Source organism: Corythoichthys intestinalis, chromosome 14 (assembly GCF_030265065.1).
Source record: "Corythoichthys intestinalis isolate RoL2023-P3 chromosome 14, ASM3026506v1, whole genome shotgun sequence".
NCBI lineage: Eukaryota > Metazoa > Chordata > Actinopteri > Syngnathiformes > Syngnathidae > Corythoichthys > Corythoichthys intestinalis.
In genome coordinates this window covers 37,137,330-37,162,047 of record NC_080408.1, presented here as the reverse complement: position 1 = coordinate 37,162,047, position 24,718 = coordinate 37,137,330, and the positions used below count along the sequence as shown (strand labels likewise).

Here is a 24,718-nt window from a genome sequence, read left to right as displayed (position 1 = left end):
AACATTATCTATAGTCACTGGTATGGATTGATTTGGCCTTCTTAACTTACATTCACTCATGACAGATTAGAATTCATCTATGTAGTATATGGACTACGTGTCCCATAATCACTCTGGGCTCACGTAGCCAATGGCATGGGACGTAGCACATCTAGTTTGCCATTTCATGATATCTAGTGTGTGGGCGCATTAAAAAAGTTAGCAAGCACCGCTGAGGTCACGTCTGCTCATTACTACACAACACCAGACTTTTATAAACAGGACGAGTTTGAAGCACAGCGCTCTTAATTTCACTCAGCTGTTTGGTGTCAAAGCGAGGTTGTTCGTAGCAGCCAAGTCGGTAACAATGTTTTGGCGGACTTCGTTGTAAATATCCGGCGTTGTGCCAAAAAATAGCCGGCCCGCGTAAAATGTCACTCCTGATGGGAGCTCCCACACGTCAACAACACCGGCGCGCCGTAGATGGTCCACAGTCACTCCGGAGCACTGACGCGGCCGGCATACGTTGAACAATAGGATATAATGGGAACGATTGGCTCCAGCGCTAGTTTTTGCCAGACCTGGAAGGAAGATGCATTTTGCGCAGTTGGTAACGAACTTTTAACAGCACGTCAGCCGCACGCGCGCACGCACGCACGTGCACGCGAGGCGATAAATCGCAGCGGGAAAATTACCGCCTTCATTTTAATTTATCGCGCGATAAATGGAATTATTGCATATTGCGACAGGCTTACTTGTAAGACACCAGATTGGTTAAAGGCTAGCCTCATGATGGGTTGGAACAAAATCCCGCACCCACTGCGGCCCTTTGTGGAATAGTTTGCCCACCCCTGCTTTAGGTCATGCCACAGCATTTCAATGGGATTCAAGTCTGGACTTTGACTTGGCCACTCCAGAATGTGTATTTTGTTCTTCTGAAACAATTCTGAAATTGATTTACTTCTGTGTTTTGGATCATTGTTGCAGCATCCATCCTCTTTTAGCTTCAACTGTCTGACAAATGGCCTCAGGTTTTCCTGCAAACATCCTGATAATAGTTTTTTTTCCTGAAAAAAAAAATCCTGATAAACTTTTGAATTCATTCTTTCATAATGATTGCAAGTTGTCCAGGCCATGATGTAGCAAAACAGCTCCAAATCTTGATGCTTCCTCCACCATGCTTCACGGTGAGGATGAGGATGAGCTGTTCCATTTTTGCTCCACACATGACATTGTATGTTACTCCAAAACAATTCAACTTTGGTCCACAAAATATTTTGCCAAAATGTCTGTGGAGTGTCCAAGTGCCCTTTTGCGAACAGGGGAATTTAATCCGCAGAACGGTTGGACTATCGCTGGAACAGTGGTGAGTCTGGAGTTCCAGGCAAGTGATTTTGTGCAGAAAGGTGAGAAATTCCAAAATGTTCAGATACCTTTTCATACCACTGTATGTGAAATAAGGCATCCTGACAGGACTGAAGTATCACATGACAACAAAAATTATCCTAACTATAATTCAGTTTTTTGAGGCACATTTCATAAGAACAATCTGAACAGAATACCTATTTGGACCACTCTCACTGAGGGGTTGACTTTGGAGGTGCCGCTGGAATAACACGATAAAATATAGCGCGGCAGATGTAAGAATTTTTTTTTCCAAGAGTGTGACGCCTGCAGGGGTACATGAAGTGTTGCTTAATTGAAACGACAGGAGCACATTCGACACCTCTCTACGGGGTACGAAGGTTTTGGCAGCAGACGCCGCCGGGTCCGAAGGCGACAAGGACATAGAGGAGCACGCGACGACTTCCTGCCTACGATTTGTTGTGTTGTATCGCGGTGTGTTATGTTGACTCACCTTTCGAGACAGCCTTCGCTTTATCTCCCGCTTCTCTTCGATTTCTTCTTGCTCATTGCGAGCTGCGGAGAAGGAAGAGCATTACTGTAGCTGTGCAATTACTCACGAGAGAAACCGACACACGCTCCGCATAATGCGGCCAATTAGAGAGAGAGCAATGCTAAACTAAGAGTGAATCTGCTTGTGTAGACTCAAATAGCTTTCATCATCGACTGTTTAATAACATTAGTGATGCACATCAAGGGAGCGCTGTTGCTTTGTTCTCTCAAGTTTTCCCTACGGTGAATGTTCATGATTGCATGATTAGCCAATTGGATTTAAACAGAAATCACTGATCATAAAAATGGATACATGTGTAAGCATGTTAGCATTTTTATGCATGTTTTGTACTGATACATTGGAGCAGCCATCCCAGTTTAAATGGGTCGGATGGATGTATATCACCCTCAATGCCAGCCAATAACTTAAAATAGTAACTGACTGATTACGAGGCAAGGCATCCTTGTTTGTTAAATCTATGAGTTTGATTTAACCTCATGCGTGAGAGTTATAGAGGAGGCTGTGATGCTTTGCTCATAAATTCTTGATTTTTTTTTTTCTTGTGTCGTCTTGTCTGCCGAGCCTTCGGGCCGAGCAGGAAGTGTTGGTAAATCACACTTTGATGTGAAAGTCACAGAGACCCCGGCAACAGAGCTGCGCCTCTCTGATATGGCTTTCGCGTGCGCCTCAGCTAAGAATGCAATCTTGCCGGGCCTGGGTTCCTTGGGGATTGCAGCTTGCCTTTCCCAACATTAAACGTCAAGTTGAGATGGAATAATGTGAAGGACAACGAGCTCGTTCACACAAGGCATTTTATCATTAAAATGGATAATTAAACAACTGATGAAATGAAAAGTATAAATGCTCACGTTTGAGGATGTTCCTCTGCTCCAGCTCTTCCGCTGTCGGCCTTTGACTCAAGCGCCTGGTGAGAAATGCACCAAAAAGTAACTGTTAGGACAATATTTAAAGTTTGGTACATTGGACATAGCAGATGTTCCATCAAACAGATGATGATGCAGAATTGCCTACAAGAACAGTCTACAAAAATATTTAGTCCTCTTCATAGAAACACATTTTCATAAAATGCATATTCTGAGGTTGCTTTAAATTTATAAGCTGTTGAAGTGACTAAATTTACCAAAAAACAGTCGCTGGAGATTCTTAATATAGCAACTGTGTCAGAGCCCTGCTGCTGTAGAGCAGTCAGCAGGCACTGGATTGATTGTCACCACCTCATTATGAATGAGAGCCATCTGGATGTACCAGCCCGGTATTGAAGTGTATCCTGACGATAGCCGCATCAGGAAAAAACAGCTGATTTTCTTAAAACCTTCAGACTCGCGACATACATCCAGATAGGCAAAAGAATTGACTTCACAAAGACACTTGAACAGAATCCTGAAATCCACAGATTTGTGCTTCTTTAGGGAACAAGAGGCTCTAGTAAAATCAGTCAGCCTCAAAATGCCTCCTTTCGAGACTGTTTATCAGGTAACTACCTGGGCTCGTTTTTTTCTGAACCCAACTAACTGTGGTGAAGTACATAAAATAATCAAGAATATGAAGAACTCAAACTCATCTGGAGCAGATGGAATATCCAATAAAATTCTGAAAAGCATCTCCAACATTATCACTGCACCTCTAACCCACTGCATCAATCTGTCTCTGCTCTCTGGAGTGGTGCCCCAAATCGCAAAAATTGCACGAATCATACCAATCTTTAAATCTGGGAATAAAAATGATCTGAGCAATTACCGGCCAATATCAATTCTGCCTACCCTCTCCAAGGTTTTAGAACGAGTAGTCCATAACAAACTCAATAATTATCTAGACAAACTAAACATCATTGTCCCATCACAATATGGATTCAGAAAAGAAAATACTACATATATGGCAATACTTGACTTAACAGAAAAAAGTCTATGATGCAATCGACAAAGGTGACTTTGGAGTTGGCATTTTTTTAGACCTATCCAAAGCATTTGACACCATTAACACTGAAATACTCATCAATAAACTGCAGCATTATGGGATTAGAGGCTTAGCACTAGACTGGTTCCGCAGTTATCTGTCTGGACGACATCAGTATGTCAACATTAACAATTCTAAATCATCATACAAAGTCATCAAACATGGAGTCCCCCAGGGCTCCATCTTAGGGCCGCTCCTCTTCAACCTGTACATTAATGATTTTGTTAACTCCACGTCCGTTTTACATAAGGTAATATTTGCTGATGATACAAATTTGTTTTTTTCCCATAAAAATCCAACTGCACTTGAGCAAATCATAAATAGTGAATTAAAGAAAATAGATACATGGTTAAAATGTAATAAACTATCTCTAAATATCAATAAAACAAATTACATTGTGTTTCGCTCCCATAAAAAACAAGCCACTAAACAAATCTGCCTAAACATAAACGGAGAAAACATTGAAAGGGTCGACTCTACAAAATTTTTGGGAGTCCATATTGATGAGTGCCTTAATTTTAGAAAACATATTGATGAAATTACACATAAACTGTCAAGATATGCTGCTCTTTTCTTTAAACTGAGACACTATCTCCCACTCTCTGCATTTCTCATTTTGTATAAATCTTTATTTGAACCACACTTACAATACTGTAATGTCATATGGTGCAACACATATCCAACTTATTTAAAAAAGCTTGAAATACTACAGAAAAAAGTTATACGTGCCCTAACATGGTCTGAGTTTAATGCTCCAACTAAAATAATTTTTCACCGCCACCACCTCCTGAGGCTTAAAGACCACAACTATTACCAAAATGCTTGTGTAATGTATAAGATTATCTATAGACTAAATTATAAATTAGGTGACCTCGTCCCAGTCTGTACTCCTCAACACACATACACTACCAGAAGAAAACATCAAATCACAGGAAAAAAACGAAGGCTAAAGTGTACAAGTTTTAGCATTGTGTGCAAAGGACCACAGATTTGGAATGAACTGGATGAAACACTTAAAATGTCACACTCCATCTCCATCTTTAAGAAAAAACTCAAAACTCATCTCCGAGCAATGTATATATAATATGCTGATTCTTTGAATAATACTACTGGTGTCTCTTATCAAATCCAATGTAACCAAAATTTTGAAATTGCCCACAGTTAATTGTGTGTGTGTGCATGTGTGTATGTGTGTTTTGTCTAACTGGGCCCCTGCTAAAAGCTTTGAATAGCTTCTTTGGAGTGTCCGATTCGCCCACCTTAACATGTGAACTGCTAGCGTATGATCATGTACTGTATTTGTTGATGTGCGAATAAACTGAAACTGAAACTGAAGAGTAGGCAAATATTAAGTCAAGATGTGCCATGCTGATCAACGCCTACGCAGCAATAATTGAATTGGCAAAACACTGCTGGCTAAAAGTATTCGCACCCCTGCAGTTCTGTCAGATAATGCTCAATTTCTCCCAGAAAATGATTGAAATTACAAATGCTTTGGTAGTAATATCTTCATTTATTTTGCCTGGAATGGAAAAACACAAAAGAGAATGGGAAAAAAATTGAATCATTATAATTTTACACAAAACTCCAAAAATTGGCCAGGCGAGTATTGGCATCCTTTCAAAAATCACGTGATGCTTCTCTAATTTGTGTTATTAACAGCAACTGGTATTTACCTTTGGCACATAACAGGTGGTGGCAGTAACTAAATCACACTTGCTGACAGTTAAAATGGATTAAAGTTGACTCAACCTCTGTCCTTTGTCCTTGTGTGTACCACATTGAGCATGGAGAAAAGAAAGAAGACCAAAGAACGGTTTAAGGACTTGAGAAGCAAAATTGTGAGGAAGCATGGGCAATCTCATGGCTACAAGTCCATCTCCAAAAAATTTAATGTTCCTGTGTCTACCTTGCGCAGTGTCATAAATAAGTGTAAAGCCCATGGCACTGTGACTAACCTCCCTACATGTGGACGGGAAAGAAAAATTGACGAGAGATTTCAATGAAAGAATATGCGGATGGTGGATAAAGAACCTCGCTGAACATCCAAACAAGTTGAAGCTGTCCTGCAGTCCAAGGGTAGCACAGTGGCAACCCGTACTGTCCGTCGACGTCTGAATTAAAAAGGGACTCTTTGGTAGGATACCCATGAAGACCCCACTTCTGACGCAGAGACATAAAAAAGTCAGGCTGGAGTTTGCCAAAGCTTACTTGAGAAAGCCAAAAACGTTATGGAAGAATGTTTTCTGGTCAGATGAGATAAAAGTACAACTTTTTGGGAAAACGCATCAACATGGAGTTTACAGGAAAAAAAAAAAAAAACAGGCCTTCAAAGAAAAGAACACTGTCACCACAGTCAAACATGGCGAAGGTTCCCTGATGTTTTGGGGTTGCTTTGCTATCTCTGGCACTGGACTGGTTGACCATGTGCATGGCATTATGAAGTCTGAAGACTACCAACAAATTTTGCAGCATAATGTAGGGCCCAGTGGGAGAAAACTGGGTCTCCCTCAGAGGTCATGGGTCTTCCAGCAGGACAATGACCCAAAACACACTTCAAAAAGCACTAGAAAATGGTATGAGAAAAAGCATTGCAGACGTCTAAAGTGGCCAGCAATGACTCCAGACCTGAATCCCATACAACACCTGTGGAGAAATCTGAAAATGGCAGTTTGGAGAAGGCACACTTCAAATCTCAGAGACCTGGAGCAGTTGGCCAAAGAAGAATGGTCTAAAATTCCAGCAGAGCATTGTCAGTAACTCATTGTTGGATAGCAGAAGCGGTTGTTTGCAGTTATTTCGTCTAAAGGTTGTGCTACCAAGTATTAGGCTGAGAGTGCCAATACTTTTGTCTGGCCCAGTTTTGGAGTTTTGTGTAAAATGATAATGATATTTTTTTTAAATTCTCTTTTGTGTTTGTTCATTGCAAGCAAAATAAATGCAGGCATGAAAATGGGTCAGGGGTTAAAAAAGTGAGAAGGGTGTGAAGGAAATATGTTCCAGTACACTGTACACCCCAACAAAATATTGAGCTCTGTCGACCCACACTGTGTTTCAGCAGGGCCGTGCAGAGACCGGTGGAGGGGTGGGTGCTCGTAGATCAAAAGGGGCACATGAACAAGTATTTACCGTAATACACCTTAAAACAACATAACTTCAATTTTAACCAGCTTTAGACAATAATTGGCTGCGACTGTGACATACTTTAATTGGGAGGGGGCAACAGTGAATAGAAATCAAAACTGTCATTCTGGCTGTGACTCAGTCAGTCTGCCTCTTTTCTTCCTTCAACCTCTGCATCAAAACTTCCTTCCTCAACTTGTTCATCTGAGAACAAATTACATCAGATGGTCACTGAGCCACCAACAGCACAGTTTTCTTAAAACTATTATTTCATTATTATCCATACTTAACAACTCTAGCACCTAATGATTAATAAAGCAATGACATAAAAATCTTATAGAAAAATAACATTGTGTTTATAATTGTATTTAATACCCGACTATCCTTGCAAACTTGTTCTTACCAGGTCTGCTATTCACCCAGCTGATGAGGTATCCACTGCCTTTAGCAGCCTCATCTAAGTCCTTTTTTTATCCCTCAATCTCCCTTCCCTACGACGCATGTCTATGTAATGAAATATAAATATTTAAAAAAAAAACAAAAAAACAGACTCCCCGGTGGCTTTTAGTTTTAAAGCTTTCTTAATTTCTTTCGCTCTCAATAACGATGGAGGTAGATTTGTGTTTTTATTATTGAATCAAAAAACAAAGTTACTTCTATCAAAAACAAAGTTGCTTCAATCAAAATACAGTATGTACTTTTAATCCCCAAAAAGTCACTTCAATAAAAAAAAAATTGTTTTTGATTGCAAAAATAAATTTGAGACAAAAAAGCATTTGAAAACTATTTTTCTTGATTGAAACAAATTTTTCCATTGAAGTAATGTTGTTTTGTGTTTTGGCCACATTTTGGCTAGGACATTTGTGTCTTTATTATTCAATCAAATAAGTTGCTTCAAACAAAAAAATATATATAAAAAGAAAAACTTTGCACATGTGCCAATCACAGTTTACCAAAGCCTGAGAGGGTTTGAGTAGACTCACTATGAAGATTTTAATAAAGGCAAGCATTTTCTAACTACTTTATTCTTGTTTAAAAATAATTCGGTGGGGCAGTAACATGTTTAAAACTTACCATAATTCTTACATTTTGAAGTGCTTGAAAATCATTTATAAATGATACTTTGGTGAAAAAAGTGAAAAAACATGTCTTATGTATGTATGTATATGTATTTTTTTTCCAATGTAAAATCTGAATAAATGCATTGAACACGCACAAAAAAACGGGCGGGGGGGGGGGGGGGGGGCGCTACTTCGCGGTTTTCACTTATTGCGGCGGGTTCTGGTCCCCATTAACCGCGAAAAACGAGGGATCACTGTATTTCTGAAAAGCTTTAAGAAGCAGGACTCATTCCCACCACTCGTCGGGCCGGTGTTGTGCCGACACCGGCCGACAGCTCAAATCCAAGCCGAAAATAACGCGTCTCCGGCGGACGACGGGAGCGATGTGAGGCGCCCCCTCCGTCCGAGAGCATGCCGCTTAATTTGACTCAACAGTGTGTTTCTTCGTTTATATTACCGCAAAATACACAAGCTTGACGCCAATTTAACGAGAGCTATTTTTTTTCATGGGAGATTTGGCTACCTCTGGCAGTGTTCAACGCAAGCTGCAACGAATGGCAGTAACTTTTTTATATCGCAAAATGTGAAAACGATTGAAACCATTACTCACCAAATTCAATCTGCTGGCAAATACAGGCAAGTGTGTATGCTGCGCGCTGGTCTGCCCCGGTGTGGATAAGGCCTGTTTTTTGTTTTCGCAGCTTTGCAATGCAACCAAAGGCTCTCCGAGCACTCCATGTACAGTAAGGAGTGCGCGCGTTTGGAATAATGGAACGCAGCTTGGACCGATGATTGGTTCTCGTCAGCGAAGCATCTAGAAGGATTTGCTGACTGTGTTCTTAAGTGCTCAGTTTACGTACTACGTTAATCACATGATGATAACAATAATAATTATTAAATAAAACCTCCCGACCCCCCCCCCCCAAATAATTTCTCCTCGGATCTACGCAATTCACGTAGGTCGCCCTTTTTGACTTCAAAACGGCGAATTTCGCCGAAAGGTGAGAGATTTTCATGCCTGTAAATGAAGATATTACTAACACTGCATTTGCAATTGCAATCATTTTCTGGGAGAAATTGAGCATTATCGGACAGAATTGCAGGGGTGCCATTACTTTTGGCCAGCACTGTATGTTTTGGGCTTCTTTTTTCCCTCATTTCTGATCCAATCCACCAAACAAGTTTAATAGCAGAATAAAATGTAAATATTTGGCACATTATGCTTATTTATACAAATGTTATCCCTATAGTGTCTTCCACTTTCTCAGGTCCTTAAAAGTAGAGGCAATAGCATTCTCATGATGAACTATTCTGCTTAAGCTAGCATTAAAGAGCTGACCTTCCAGGACACAATGCTGTGAAAGTGGTGGAAAGAGGGAGGAAAAGATTTTCTGGAAACATGACAAGAAAACAGGCAGGCCTTCTGGGAACATGCACCATATTCCAATCACAGAGGGGAACAGTGACTCGTGTGCCAGCATCTGCAGATGATAACCTTCCATTCCTCTCTTGCAGGCATATTTCTGACTTCTCCTGTCGTTGTAAATTACTGGTGTCGAGGTGGTTTTACGTGGTGCGGAGGAGTCGGGAAGAGATGCTGTATGGTGATTCAGTGTGATGTGTGTTAGCACCGGAGAGAAGATGAGAGAAGGAAAAAAATGAGCTAGTGACGTGTTGCCAAAATTAGGTCAGCACCATTTTAAGAGGCTCATTTCAGCAAGATAAAGAATTTATCCTTGTCGGATGTTGAAATGGAAACATAAAAGGGTATAAAGAAGTGCTTGAAAGGGGTTGTGACGGAAAAAAAGCCTCAGCTTTATAGTGGCTCTGTTGGACAGGAAATTGAAGTGTTGTCAGCCCAAATTAAGACAAGAGTGCTCACTTTGGCAGACAGGAAGAGTGAATGCTGTTTCCAAAATGTTGCCGTTGTTGACTTACAGTGTTATGATGCGCATCCAAGATCCAGAAGGAAAAAAATACTGTAAAGCCTGACACGATGCTATATGAATCACTACAGTTCCATTCTGAGACAGTATTCAGTCACGTTTGTAAAAGATCATTCTGAGCGAATATCCTAATCACATTTTAGAACCATAAGTTTTTAAAAAGTCGTTTTGGAATTATATTTAAATTTATAGTTTCTTTATATTGTTACTTGGGTTCCTGTTTATAATTATTCTTGTACATTCTGTCTTATGTCAATAAGGGCTGGAGCTTATAGATAATATTTTAGAATATAAAATATATAATATTTTAATATTTTAGTAATCGAGTATTCGACTGAAAATTCTATCGACTAATCGAGTAAACGTTAAAAGTAGGTAAAGAGCAATTATGGATATACATGAGAAAACAAAACATTTCACCTAATATTGAACCGCTTTCACACCATCAGTGTCTTTATTTTCGATGTACATTGTTGAAAACAGCCAACAATTGCATCTCAGATGTGATTGGAAAAAAACAACAAATTCACAGCTTTCACTTAAAAAAAAAAATCTAGATCTTATAAAAAAAAAAAACGTACGTCTTACCTAAAATTTATCTTTATGCTTGATAACACACATCACTTAAAAGTTAGGTTTTTTTCCCCTACGTTTCAATTGAATTTCCATTCGTGTCAAGCTATTTCTAAGATCTAGTTAAGGTTTAAATTAGTCTAAATTGTAAGTCCTGATAGGATTTTGAGTTTTTGCAGTGTTCAAAATAAATGGTAAATGCCTGCTGTATTGGATCACATTAGGCACCAGTGCTACTAAGTGTTTTATTCAGCAATGACTACTGAGCTAAAACAGAGTTAGCTTTACTATGTTTATGTTTTATTTTACACCCTCATCACTCTACAGCGCTTTGTTTTTACAGATTAAATAAAGCCTGTATGTAAGACACTTAGCCACGCATCGACAGTGATCATAATTAATAGAAACCTAGCTCTCAGCAGGGCTAACGTTATATTAGCAAGGTACAGAAACGTTAATCTTATTTATTAGCGCTGAGAAGTCTACTGCTTTAAGATGGCGGCTGTTTACTAACGCCGGCAAGTCTGTCATTTCACATCTAGTTCACACATCTACTAACGCTGCCGAGTCTGTCATGTCGCATCCAGTTCCTTATACATGTGATATCTATGAGACGCATCGGACGCTACCTGCTACCACCGTAGCATCACGCAGGTGTAGTTTGTAGAAACGTTGGCATAGTTTGTAGCGGCTGTCGGCTGCAATCAGGTATTCTTGCTTCTTCCTCTGCAGACGTGACGTCAGCACGTTGTCCCGCTTTAAAAGTAGTCTGGGCAAAACGTGCTGCTATGAGCTGGCAAAAATTAAACGATTTCTCGAGGCAAATAAAATTACTCGGATCAATTTTTAAACTCGAGTTACTCGAGTATTCGTTTCAGCTCTAATGTCAATATATATTTCCTTTTTGGTCATAGGAATTCCGCAAAAACACAATTCCCTGGCGGCCATTAACGGCAATAGATGCTAAATCCGCTTTGACTGGTTGGGCTGACAGTGTCTCTCCCAGTAAAAATGGACTGGATGTCTATCCCTGTCAACGACACTGGAGCATGATCATTCACTGCCCGCACTCCCTGTTCAAATGGAGTGGACATCTCCTGCTGTCAATGACACTGCCCGTTTCCTTTCAACAAATAACACAGTTACCTGCCCAACACTGACATCAACCACAGTTATGCCTCACCTGGTGAGTTTTGTGCCAATCTGCTGCCTCGACTCCAGCCTTTCCTCATCTGTCTGCACTGGCAGGATATTTTTCTCCTCCAGCTCCCTCTTAGATGGACGGTTGCTCAGTTTGATGGCCAGCGAGTCTTTGCGGAGCACCTTCTGAGCAAGCGTGCCTGAAATTACAAATTGCAAGGCCTCAGGTGTGAATACAAATGTACTTTAGAAGGTATTGCCAAAAGTAACGAAGGATAGAAAAGGCTTACTACTACAGCACTAAATAATGTATGTGTAAATAACATGAAGGGCACAGAGTGCTTTAAATATTTTACGAAGGTTTTCAAAGTGTTGAATTGTTTTCACTCCTCCAAATGACACAGAAGGTCTTGTTGTAAAGGTTTTTTTCATTACCATATTATTTCAAAAGGTGGCCTCCACTGTCTTAGACACCAGATCTCAATTGATCTCTGGCTGCAGAAACCAAAAAATACCTCTCCCCGAATTTAATGTGTGTGCTTTTTTTCACCCCTCAGGAAAACAACCACGTAACTGTAAATATCTTTCTCTGACTTATGCACACATTTCCCCCCTCTCTCACACAAACACAAAAACTATCTTTGAGACACAATCTTTCCTTCAATGTCACATACACACCCTCCAACACGCGCACTCACAGTGAAAACTAGTAAATTCACACATCCAAATGTGATTTGGGATTTTTTGTCATCATAACCTTCAAAAAATAAAGATGAACTCAGGTGAAAAACACCAAATATGTCACCAAATACACAAGAGGCTCTGCACACTTGAGCAGTTATTGCCAAGATGAGCAGAACAATTTGTGCCTGCGGGCGACGGCACAGTTGTGGACACATTTATAAGATGAATTTTAGTTTTCTGCATTTAAGGTCAAAGCACAAATGTATTTTGAGAGTTAGCAGGTCATTCTAAAAGTCTTGACAGCCTGGATTATTGAAGCAAAATGTGATAAAACTACATTTTCTACGATGGAACAACTGGTAATTCTGCTATAGGTACATACTGTATCGCCACATGACAAAACAGCACCTCAGATATAAATGGCGGAAAACAGACACAAGGCTGTACAAGCAGTTTCTGCTCTTGCCCCCCTCTTTTAAAATAAAATGCTGTATTTTAAGACAAAAGAACTGTTGTGTTTGATAGAACAATATTTCTATATGCTTCCATAGCAGTTTCATGGCGCAATATGCCCCCGGAACTATTTTAAAATTGTCCGTTTCAGAGACATTTTCCCCGATATTTTAGATTTAATTCATTAATCCAAACAAAGAAAAATTGAAAAAAAATTCAAAAGGCTAAATATCCGAAAATCTTAACCACTCATTTTTGTCTATGACTTCCACGTCGCGCCCCTTGCGAAATGAACATGTTTCAACCATAAAATCCAAGCAAAGTCCGGCCATGGCCATTCACAGCTGTGCCTTTACACTTGGTGATACATGTTTCTGGATCGAAACAAGGTAAGTACTAAGGATGCAACAATACTCGGTTTAATATCGAACCGTTCGATACGCCGTCTTTGATTCAATACGCAAAAACATTCGATGCAAATGAAAAGCTCTCAAAATTATTTTCCGAATTTTTTTTGTCGTCTCTCTCACTAAAATGTCCGGCGCAGCTTTGCCTTGAAAAAACAAACTCTGCTGCTTGCAGCCCCCCTCCTCCACTCCTCCCCCAAACTGCACGAAAAGCTGTGGCGCACGCGAATCCTTGCTCGTGAGGAAAGTCAGAAACTTAAGAAGGCGGCTTGCCGGCTTCAATATCGTACAGATCTGTTGTTTTGGCAGCATTTTGGGTGTGCTGATATGCTATCCCCACTCATACATATTAAACAGAGACTGTCTTTTCGGATACATACAAGAAAGACCGTCAATATATTATTGCCGACTTGACTGCTACGAATAACCTCGCTTTGACAACAGGCAAGTTAAGACCGTGGGTCACAGAGACTTAATTGAGGGTTACATGATGAACATTTATTGGCAAATTAAGAGCACTGTACTTCCAACTCATCCGTTTTATGAAAGTTGATTGGCAAATGATAGTGTTGTGCAGTAATGAGCAGACATGACTTCTGTGGCATTTGTTAACTTTTTTTAATGCCTGACAACACTCGCGCGCACACAGTAGATATCATCAAATACCAACCCAGATGTGCTACGTTACATCCGCCCCAAGTCCCATGCCATTGGCTGCGTCAGCCCAGAGGGATCGTGTGACGCGTAGTCCATATACTACATTGATGAATTAAAAACCACCATGACTGAATGGAAGTTAAGCAGGCCAAATCAATCCATACAAGTGACTATACACTCAACGGCCACTTTATCAGGTGCACCTGTCCAACTGCTCTTTAACACTTAATTTCTAATCAGCCAATCACATGGCGGCAACTCAGTGCATTTAGGCATGTAGACATGGTTTAAGATAATCTCCTGCAGTTCAAACAGAGCATCAGTATGGGGAAGAAAGGTGATTTGAGTGACTTTGAACGTGGCATGGTTGTTGGTGCCAGAAGGGCTGGTCTGAGTATTTCAGAAACTGCTGATCTACTGCGATTTTCACGCACAACCATCTCTAGGGTTTACAGAGAATGGTCCGAAAAAGAAAAAAAATATCCAGTGAGTGGCAGTTCTGTGGGCGGAAATGCCTTGTTGATGCCAGAGGTCAGAGGAGAATGGCCAGACTGGTTCGAGCTGATAGAAAGGGAACAGTGACTCAAATAACCACTCGTTACAACCAAGGTAGGCAGAAGAGCATCTCTGAACGCACAGTACGTTGAACTTTGAGGCAGATGGGCTACAGCTGCAGAAGACTATGCCGGGTGCCACTCCTTTCAGCAAATAACAGGAAACTGAGGCTACAATTTGCACAAGCTCATCGAAATTTGGACAATAGAAGATTGGAAAAACGTTGCCTGGTCTGATGAGTCTCCATTTCTGCTGCGACATTCGGATGGTAGGGTCAGAATTTGGCGTCAACAACATGAAAGTAGGGATCCATCCTGCCTTGTATCAACGGTTCAGGCTTGTGGTGGTGGTGTAATGGTGTGGGGAATATTTTCTTGGCACTCTTTGGGCCCCTTGGTACCAATTGAGCATCGTTGGAACGCCACAGCCTACCTGAGTATAGACCCTACTCACCTACGTCACAAAATGACGTGTCGCTGTATCCAGCCGCCATATTGTCCGTATTTTTTAGACCTATTCTCACTGTTTTCAATTAGTCGTGCAAGTTATAGAGCAATTCATGGAAGCCCCGGTGTTATCTGACGCTGTAAACTCATTGGATGCGTTGTATAAAAGGCGTTATGTGGAAAAGCTTCAGTTTATCCATTCGCCAGATCCATATTTGATGCTTAAATCGATGTTTTTCGACCCGCTGTCTTCGCCGTCTTTGCCTGACATCTGCTATCCTGATATTTACAACTATCTTGTCCACACAAAATCAGCCTATTCTCACGAAAGTTTGAAAAACTAAGAGCTTGGAGGCTTATAAATACTTCGTTGCTGGTTGGGTGAAACAGGTCCTCGTCCACGAAAATTCGGCAGGAATCTATCTTGTGCTCCGGAAGGTGAGTTACGAAATTTTCAATTCAAAATCTTTTGTTCTTGCTAACATCCACTGTCAAGTCTAATGTATTTCATGTCATTTGTCAATGGAGCTAGGGCTTTTAATGTTTATATGGTTTAGCGATAGCACTCTCACTACATACATATATAATATGTAATAAATATGAAGTGCGATAGCACTACTCCAGATTGTCCCTAGTTGAATTTATTTTTTGGCTTTTGACCTCAATAGTGAAATTGTAAATTAATTGTATGACAACTGTATTATTATCCCCTTATAATTATATATTTCAGGTAGTTCATTCACAACGTCTGAGTGTATGTTGTCGGCGATTAGCCTAGCACTGATCTTAATTGTGGTTGTCAGCCCAAAACCCTCTAAATATATATTAAATGGATCTTACCAGATATAAAATGACTACTACATAATCTGTGGTAGTCGTTTGGAGCCCAGTTTTCTCGTCCAATTGCAGCAGTCAATCTCGCTCTCCTCTCCGGGTCTCTCGGAATATGGTAAAACTTCAAGTCTCTCCGTCTATCTTCTCTGTTTTTGCAATCGACCGCCACACACAACTTCACCATTTTGATTATTAATGTTAACGAGCAGAAAAACACGCCATAATAGGAGGAATTTACGAAGCGCTAATGCATTAACATGACGAGTAGACGGACAACATGGCGCGGGGGCGTGGCTGTGACATCACGTGAGTAGGGTCTATTGTTGCTGACCATGTCCATCCCTTTATGACCACAACGTACCCAACTTCTGATGGTTACTTTCAGCAGGATAATGTGCCATGTCATAAAGCTGGAATCAGGTCAGACTGGTGTCTTGAACATGACAATGAGTTCACTGTACTCAAAGGGCCTCCACAGTCATCAGATCTCAATCCAATAGAGCATCTTTGGGTTGTGGGGGAACGGGAGATTCACATCATGGATGTGCAGCCGACAAATCGGCACTGTGTGATGCCATCATGTCAATATGGACCAAACTCTCTGAGGAATGCTTCCAGCACCTTGTTGAATATATGCCACGAAGAATTGAGGCAGTTCTGAAGGCAAAAGGGGGGACAAACCCGTTACTAGCATGGTGTACCTAATAAAGTGGTCGGTGAGTGTATATAATGCTGCAAATATTGTTAATTCAGTACGTAACACAGATGGACTTGGACAACAAATAGGATGTTTTTCTCATGTGGTAAACACACCTGCTAAGAGAGTAATAGCAGTCAACAGTGTGCTCACTTTACAACCAGTCAAGATTGTTCTCAGCACTTCTATACAAAATTTCTTCAGATCAGTAAGAAGTAAGCAGATAAATATTATGCACTATGATGCATATTTATATGATGGCATTGCTATTTTTGCTCATTAGCAAAAAAAAAAAAAAAACACATTTAAAAATAAATAAATAAAAACACTTGTATTTTTTCTTTAAGAGCATTAAATGTACTGGATCTAATTGAAAATCGTGTCCCTCATACCAAAAATCAGCACCGAACCGTGACTTAACTGTATCGTTGCATCCCTGGTAAGTACGCAATAATATCTCGTTAAAAATCAGTGTGTCTTTAATGTTGCTCGCACCGCAAGTTATCAGAAATGTGGCGCAAGCCACAAAAAAGATGTACATTGCAGTCGAACGCTAGCGCGAGGATTATGAACACAACTAACTGACTAGCGTGCTATCCATTATATTTTCGACCCGTGTTGCCGTTTGGCTTGCTTATTATGGGGATCATATCGATGTATTAGACACTTTACATTCACATTCTTGAATCACAATTGAAAAAATATTTTAAAAGCCCACTTGCAAAAGTTCAAAAATTAAAACGTTATGGTATTGAAAATTAGCCCATAAAATCACCCAGGAAATGTTTTGATTGCACGGATTAAAACCAAGCCAAATCCTAAAATGGCTGCAGTAAATTTTACCATTAACTTTACAGGTAACTCCCAGTTTAGTTATGTTTATTTACAAAATACTAAATGAAATATCCCCAGCAGTAGAGTGGTACAAAAAAAAATCCCTAAATGATCATTAGGAGGACCAGAATAAATACATTAGAATAAAGGATAGCTTATGAGGCCTTTTGAAAGGCAAGCAGGTCTTTTAATGTTCGGCTTTTTCTACAACTTTATTAATTTTGAATTTCTGCAAAAATGCTTCTATCAATTTTAATCATATTTCAAAGATTTTTACAATTTTGGAAAACTTCTCAATAGTACGTACAATAAATACAACTGAAAAGTTCATGTTTCAAGTTTTGAACCAGGTGCATACTTTTGGTGGAATTGCCTAAATATGGTTATGTCTCTCTCTGCAGTACACCATACACTAGCAGTAAGAACAAAGTCACTCTTTTTCCTTCGTCAATCACTTTTCATGTGTACCCATTCTCTACTCACTGGTAAATATGGAGTCGTCATCTTCTTCATCGTCATCGTTGTCGACGTCGTCCTCGTCCTTGTACATGCTAGGCAGATCCTCGTAGTCTGACTCGTTGGGCATGTTTTCCTTGTCATCCTCGTAGTCGATGATAACTGACGGTACTTCTCTTCTGTCCAGAGGAGCGCACTGATTGCCTACGTGCAACAAAGAGCTAGAAGAGAAGGCAATTGAGAAGTAAATGCATGAGTTGCATTTTCGTTACAATTTGAAACAGTTCCAGTGTGGGTCAATAAAAGAGGAATTGCAGCACATTTTCCTTGGCTTGTATTAACATATTTCCAGCCATTGCATTCCATGTACTTCTGATATGTCCCATTGATTAATCACTTTCTTCTCATCAGAGCTTCTTATGACGACCCCCCCCCCCCCCCCATTACGTAACCACATCCAGCTTTCAGACTAATTGTACGTAGTGTCATGACCATACTTTACATCCTTATATCCCTGCCCAAATGGCTTTTGGCGACTACAAGACGGCAGCGTAGGAGCTTACTAAGATCCAATCAGATATCCTGTCCCTTTTCTGCAAACAGGAAGATAGTAAGGAGCTCTTGTAAAGGAGCAGCTGATCACGTTATGTCAGGCCAACTTGCTGGCGGAAACGCCTACGCTGCGAGCTGCCATGCCCACACAAACACACACCGAGTTCAAATAAATTAGGCCATGTTGCACTGTGTTCTCGGTGTTGAATTTGGACTGGGCGACCATGTTAATACAAGGGTGTATTTGGTAATAGCAGGTGACTTCAAAGACACACACAAGTAGACACCTAATAAACAGCATGTGCTTTGCTAATTAAAGTGAAGTCATGCTCTGATTAGAGTTAATTCAAGTGATAAGGAAAACACAGCATGAAGGCTGGATAAACACTGCATGGTGTGACACAATTGGGATACGCATCATGGTGTGAAGAAATGCATGGAATGAATTAATATCGTGCCAGAATCAGGCCTCGGTCAATAATTAATCAATATCAGATGGATCAACTACCACTTTTATGAATCAAACTTAAAACTGTCCAAATCTTCTTATATTCATTAGTGCTGCAAATTACACATTTAAAAAAAAAAACGATATGTAATTGATCAAGAAACGGTTTGACAACCACTTGGATAATCACATAATACTGTATGTCTAAATTTCTAAATGTCTAACTTAAAATTTGGCAATCCTCCTCTTTCTACCTCTTGATAGTAAATATTTATCTGGATTCTGTGGGGGATTCTTTTTTTTTTTTTTTAATGAATCCAAATAAGACATTTTCAAAAAATCTGCTTTTGTATTGGGTAATGCTACAGACTAAACCAGTAAATGAATCATAATCACCCTATGGTATGAAAAAAAAATAAAAGTCAATCAATCTATTTTTAATAAAGATCATTTGCAGCCATAGTATGAATAATCTGCAATTAACATGTACTGTCGATGAACCTGAAGCGGCGTCAGTTGTTTTTCTTATACAATTGTAGCCTTTTAAATGAATATCAAGAGCCAAAAACTTTCAAAAAGGTTAGCAAGTATACAATATTACTCCTACTCATGTGATATTCCGTTTTGTTTTTTTTATTTTTTATTTTTTATTTTATTTTTTATTTGGATTGCATTAGGGCTGCAGCTATCGATTATTTTAGTAGTCGATTAATCAATGAACTCCTTAGTTCGAATAATCAAGTAATCAGACAAGGAACATAAAATATTAAAATACTTGAGCTGAGCTTCAAACAGTATGAAAAAAAAAAAAAAGATCTACATAAAACAAAAGAACAATTGGCTAACTTACATAGCAAAAGTCCGCTAGCTTAAATGCAATAAAAATGCTCATGTTTTTTTTACCATGCTCCAAACAAATGGTTCAAACACATATGCCCACAAAAATTGGCTAAATATACCTATGAACTAAATTACAAATGCATTTAAAAAAAAAACAAAAAAACATGAGGCCAAACAAAAACTTAGCTTATGTTGGTCTTAACAGGGAGCAGCTGGATTCAGCCATGTGAAATGAGGCAGACTAAAGGGCAGTGTATCCACCCAAATCAATACAACTAAATGCAAACATTTTCAAAACAAACCATTACAACACCACTTTAATTAAACTAATACTAGAAGCAGCAAAATTTAATCCGAATCTTTCTTTCTTATCGAATACTCGAGTTAATCGATTAATCGTTGCAGCACTATATTGCATTTAATGGTGTTATACTTTTATAGCTCCTTTCCACCATCAAGGCACTCAAAGCGCTTTACACTACATTGCCATTACGTACTGGTGACGCAGCACCAGGAGCAACGTGGGGTTCAGCATCTTGCTCAAGGATACTTAGACGAGCTCATCAGGGAGGAGAATCGAACGCACAACCTCTGGGTTGTGGGACAACTACTCTACCACTGAGCCACGCCACTCCAATTATTAACAACATACCAAATCAACAAAGATATTTTTTTAGGTTTTCCATTTTCCACTGAGGAAATTCTACAATGCATTTCAATGTTTAGCAGATAGGTCGGTGGCATGAACAATTCAATTATTGAGTCTAAGAAATACTTGATAATAATAGTCCTATTTTGAATTGGATTCAAAGAATAATATCAAAACCTTGATCCATAATCCCTCCCTCAGCTTTAGTGACCCCAACGACTGACCTCTCAAACCTCTGCATGGACAACGCCAGGGTTTTGTTGAGCTCCTCGATGATGCGGCTAGGCGCGTGCAAGCTGCCGTACTGGAGTTGCAAAGGATGCCCGTGGTTCTGGTGGAGAGTGGACAGAGCGGCGAGCTGGGAGGGCAGTAGGGCCCCGTGGTGGCCCGGCATCACTTGGGTAGCCCCACACTTTTGGGATAGAGCGCTGAGGGAGTTGGGGGACGGGGACGTGGTGCCGTCCAGTCCCCCAGGAGGCACGCAAATCATCACTTTCTTCGGCGGGAGTGGCGGGGAGTGTTTAGCCCCAGGCATGCAGGGCAATTTCACTGGCTGGCAAGAGTCTGGAAAAGACAACAAATTAGGACTTTCCCTTATTTGAATTGCACTTTTGTTTTTTTCAGACAGACGAACAAAGCTCACGAAGCTCAGACACACAGTGATGGAATTAGGTCAGCCTAATGCCACTTTGCGCTGACTGACAGATTGACAATGACAGTCAGGGCTGACCACAGGAGAATTGAATACAACCACAAAACTTCACATGTGGCTCTCAACCAAAGTAGAACAAAACAAATTTCGGAATTCTAAACGGTGCATGATAAACTGGCTTGGGCAACGGCAACTCTGAAATCATTCATAGCCATTGATTCCCACAGGTAATGACAATATAGAAAGGGACTGTGCAATCATTTTGATTATTTGTTTCTAAATACATTAAATATCTTTGAATATAAATGCTGAAAACGCATGCACTGGTTGAGAACAACTGAGTGCTAAATCTCCGAGTTAGAGCAAGAAACTTCTCTTCTCCTCATTCGACAGGGTTTTTGGGCAGGCCTGAGAAGGGACAAAGGTGACGTCACCTAGTGCTCTTGCTTTCTAGCCCGCCATACCACGAAAGACTAAGTGCAGTCAGTGGCTATTTGGCACAATTGCGACTTCAATTACTTTACTTTACCATTAAGTGGTATGAAAAATTATCTGAACCTATTGGAATTTCTCACATTTTTGCATAAAATCCCCATCAAATGTGATCTGATCTTTGTAAAAATCACACATGAAAATACAGCGTCTGCCTCAACTAAAACCACCCAAACATTTATAGGTTTTCACATTTGAATGAAGATAGCATCCAAACAATGACAGATCGGGGGAAAAAATAAGTAAGTGGACCCTCTGCCTAAGGAGACTTAAAAAGCAATTGAAACCAATTTTACCAAACAATTTAAGTCAGGTGTGTGCCCAATCACTGATTAGTGGTTTAAAGCTGCCATGCCCACTATATACACACACCTGGTAAGAATTGTCTTGATGAGAACCATTGTCTGATGTGCATCATGGCTCGGTCAAAAGAGCTGTCTGAAGACCTGTGATCAAGGATTATTGATTTCTATAAAGCTGGGAAAGGATGCAAAACCATCTCTAAAAAAGTAGATGTTCATCAATCGACAGTTAGAGAAGTTGTCTACTAATGGAGAGAGTTTGGCACTGTTGCTTCCCTCCTAAGGGGTGTCCGTCCACCAAAGATGACGCCAAGAGTTCAGAGCAGAATACTCAGATGTAAAAAAGAACCCAAGAGTGTCTGCTAAAGACTTACAGAAATCACTGGTACAGTCCATTACCTCTATGCACACATCAACTATATGTAAAACTGTTGCCAAGAATGGTGTTCATGGGAGGACTCCACGGAGGAAGCCACTGCTGTCTAAAAAAACATTGTTGCTCGTTTAATGTTCGCAAACAGGCACTTGGACACTCCACAGAAAATTTGGCAAAACATTTTGTGGACAGATGAAACCAAAGTTGAATTGTTTCAGAGTAAAACCCAACGTCATGTGTTGAAGAAAAATGGAACGCCAACATCAACACCTCATCCCCCACGAAGCATGGTGAAGGGAGCATCATGATTTGGGGCTGTTTTGCTACCTCATGGCCTGGACAACTCGCAATCATTAATGGAAGAATGAATTCAAAAGTTTATCAGGATGTTTTGCAGGAAAAGCTGAGGCCGTCTGTCAGACAGTTGAAGCTAAAAAGAGGATGGATGCTGCAACAAGACAATGATCCAAAACACAAGTAAATCAATTTCGGAATGGTTTCAGCAGAACAAAATATACGGTCTGGAGTGGCCAAGTCAAAGTCCAGACTTGAGATGCTGTGACATGACCTAAAGACAGCGATGCCAGACATCCCAGGAATCTGACTGAACAGCTAACTACTGCCTGTAGTTAGCTGGGATAAGCTCCAGCACCCTCGAATGAATGAATTATGTTCTATGTAGACAGTTAGAATGCTGACCTGTGCTATGGTTTGGGATGCGGGAAAAAGGTTTGGGAGGGAGAGCTGGCGGCTGCTTGTGGTACAGTGGCGGTTTGGCAGAGTTGTCCTGAAGATCGCCTGGATATGTGGCAGATTTCTTGGGGGCGAGGAGCAAGGATGACTTAACGGGTGGCTCTTGAGTGCAGACGCCGCCATCCATCGTGGATCGAAACTCACCCGTTGCTGAGCAGACAGAGGAGAGGAGGGGGACGTTAGTAATTAAAAATTGTTTCGAAAAGTAAAAATTAATCATGCATATCGGTGTTGTAGTTGCTGTAGTTTCTATACTGGAATTTGCAAATCTCTGACATTTTCACTCCAGTTGCACGTTGGTTTGGTTTTTCCTTAGGATGAAAAGTAGCACGGCGATAACTGCTTGACATGTCATGCACTGATTACATGAGATCAAGCAAGAAGAGACAAGGTGCTGTGTTCACAGTTCCATATTATTGTCATTAAATTGCATCGGTGCGTTACATGTTAGAACTCGATACTGATGCAAGTATTTTAGTGCTGTATCGGTGCCCCTTCTAAATACCTAATATCTATTGTTGTCCGAAATTATCGGGTAGCCGATGATATTGGCCGATAAAAGCATTTTAAAATGATATCAGACAATATCGACATCGCTTTTTCATTATCAGTTTTGGGCCAATGTGCATATGGCAATGCTGTCATGTCCACTTATTGCCTGCCTGTGTTTCTGGTGTTTTGGTTTAATTACTTTTGAACAGTTCCAGCACATTCTGCTGACGTAATCATATATCGACACGAGCCCGTTGCGAAAAGAGAGCGCTAAATGGACGAGCTAAGGTCTGCAACCAGTGTACCATGGCAGGTCCTGCCATGTCACCACGTTGTTTGTGCCTTATACAAGCATTGCTTGTAAGTTAAATTCTTCCTTTGTTTTATGTTCATGGGCGTTGTGTAGTATACTGGACATGTTTATGTTTCGTTTTGTTTGCATTTGTAGTGAAATGTGGTTACATTATTTCATTGCTTGCAAGCAGTACTACCAGTTGCTATTTAAATTGATACATGGTGTATACTTGGCTTTTTTTGTTGGTTTTAGTTTTACAAAAAACTATCAGAGTGCTTGTCAATAGAAAGATGACCACAGTAAAGCCATTTTAACTTTAATCCAGCGTCCGACTTCTGATTTGCCTGATTTGTTTGCTATTTAATGATTTGTGAACCCACACACATTGAAGACTGAATAATTACCTTATTGGCACTTTGCACCCGAGCCAAAAAACTGTTTGCACCATTATAATTTCAGCAATAAATATAGTGGTGCAATATAGACACTTTTCCCATAACTTCAGTTGAAGTTGCGATCCTATTTTTCACAGAGTATTTATTTGGACAACCTTGTAGTTGGTACATTTATAATTATTAAAGCATACAGTGGGGCATCACAATACAATTAGCCATAATACGTTAAGTCCACAACCACATATACCGGTATCGGTTTGATATTGGTATCGGATTTTTGGAGCTTGACAAAATCAGGATATCGGTTAAAAAGTCATTATCGGCCAACTCTACAAATATCGGTACAAAAGTAATCAAAATATTATCCTTAGGAAAAAAAATATCACATGTGCTTGCCACTTTATTTACATTTATCACATTATTTTTCTAAAATTAGACATTTGAATCCTTCTTAAAATACTTAAGCCACTAAACTTGAGATGAATTTTTTACCCTCAAAAATATTGCATCATTCTTCTTTTTCAGTGTCTGTAGCATTACAGGAATATCTATTAATGCACAAGTCTATTATTTAAATATGCCATCTTTGGTGATGAAGAAATCCACACAATAAAATACATACTGTGTGTGTTCACTTCTCTTTCGCGTTATTCACTGCCGGTGGCTGAAGTCAAAATTTTTTTACTCATGTCCTGATGCATTAAGTCCCCGACCACAAAGTGCCTTTAATTTTACACTCTGCTTTGAATTTGGGCC

The 24,718-nt window shown here is 40.0% G+C and overlaps 1 protein-coding gene across 2 annotated transcripts in view; it reads right to left on the bottom strand.

The window, feature by feature from the left end:
• Positions 1 to 24,718, bottom strand: part of LOC130930183 (phosphatase and actin regulator 1-like) — a 150,737-nt gene that overhangs the window by 11,997 nt on the left and 114,022 nt on the right. For both annotated transcript variants that reach the window (XM_057857948.1, XM_057857947.1), the window contains exons 4-9: positions 22,727 to 22,930; positions 20,430 to 20,769; positions 17,744 to 17,937; positions 11,737 to 11,893; positions 2,746 to 2,801; positions 1,838 to 1,899 (exon numbers count right to left, since the gene is read on the bottom strand). In XM_057857948.1, the coding sequence (XP_057713931.1) occupies positions 1,838 to 1,899; positions 2,746 to 2,801; positions 11,737 to 11,893; positions 17,744 to 17,937; positions 20,430 to 20,769; positions 22,727 to 22,930 (1,013 nt within the window). The remainder of the gene's footprint in view (positions 1 to 1,837; positions 1,900 to 2,745; positions 2,802 to 11,736; positions 11,894 to 17,743; positions 17,938 to 20,429; positions 20,770 to 22,726; positions 22,931 to 24,718) is intronic.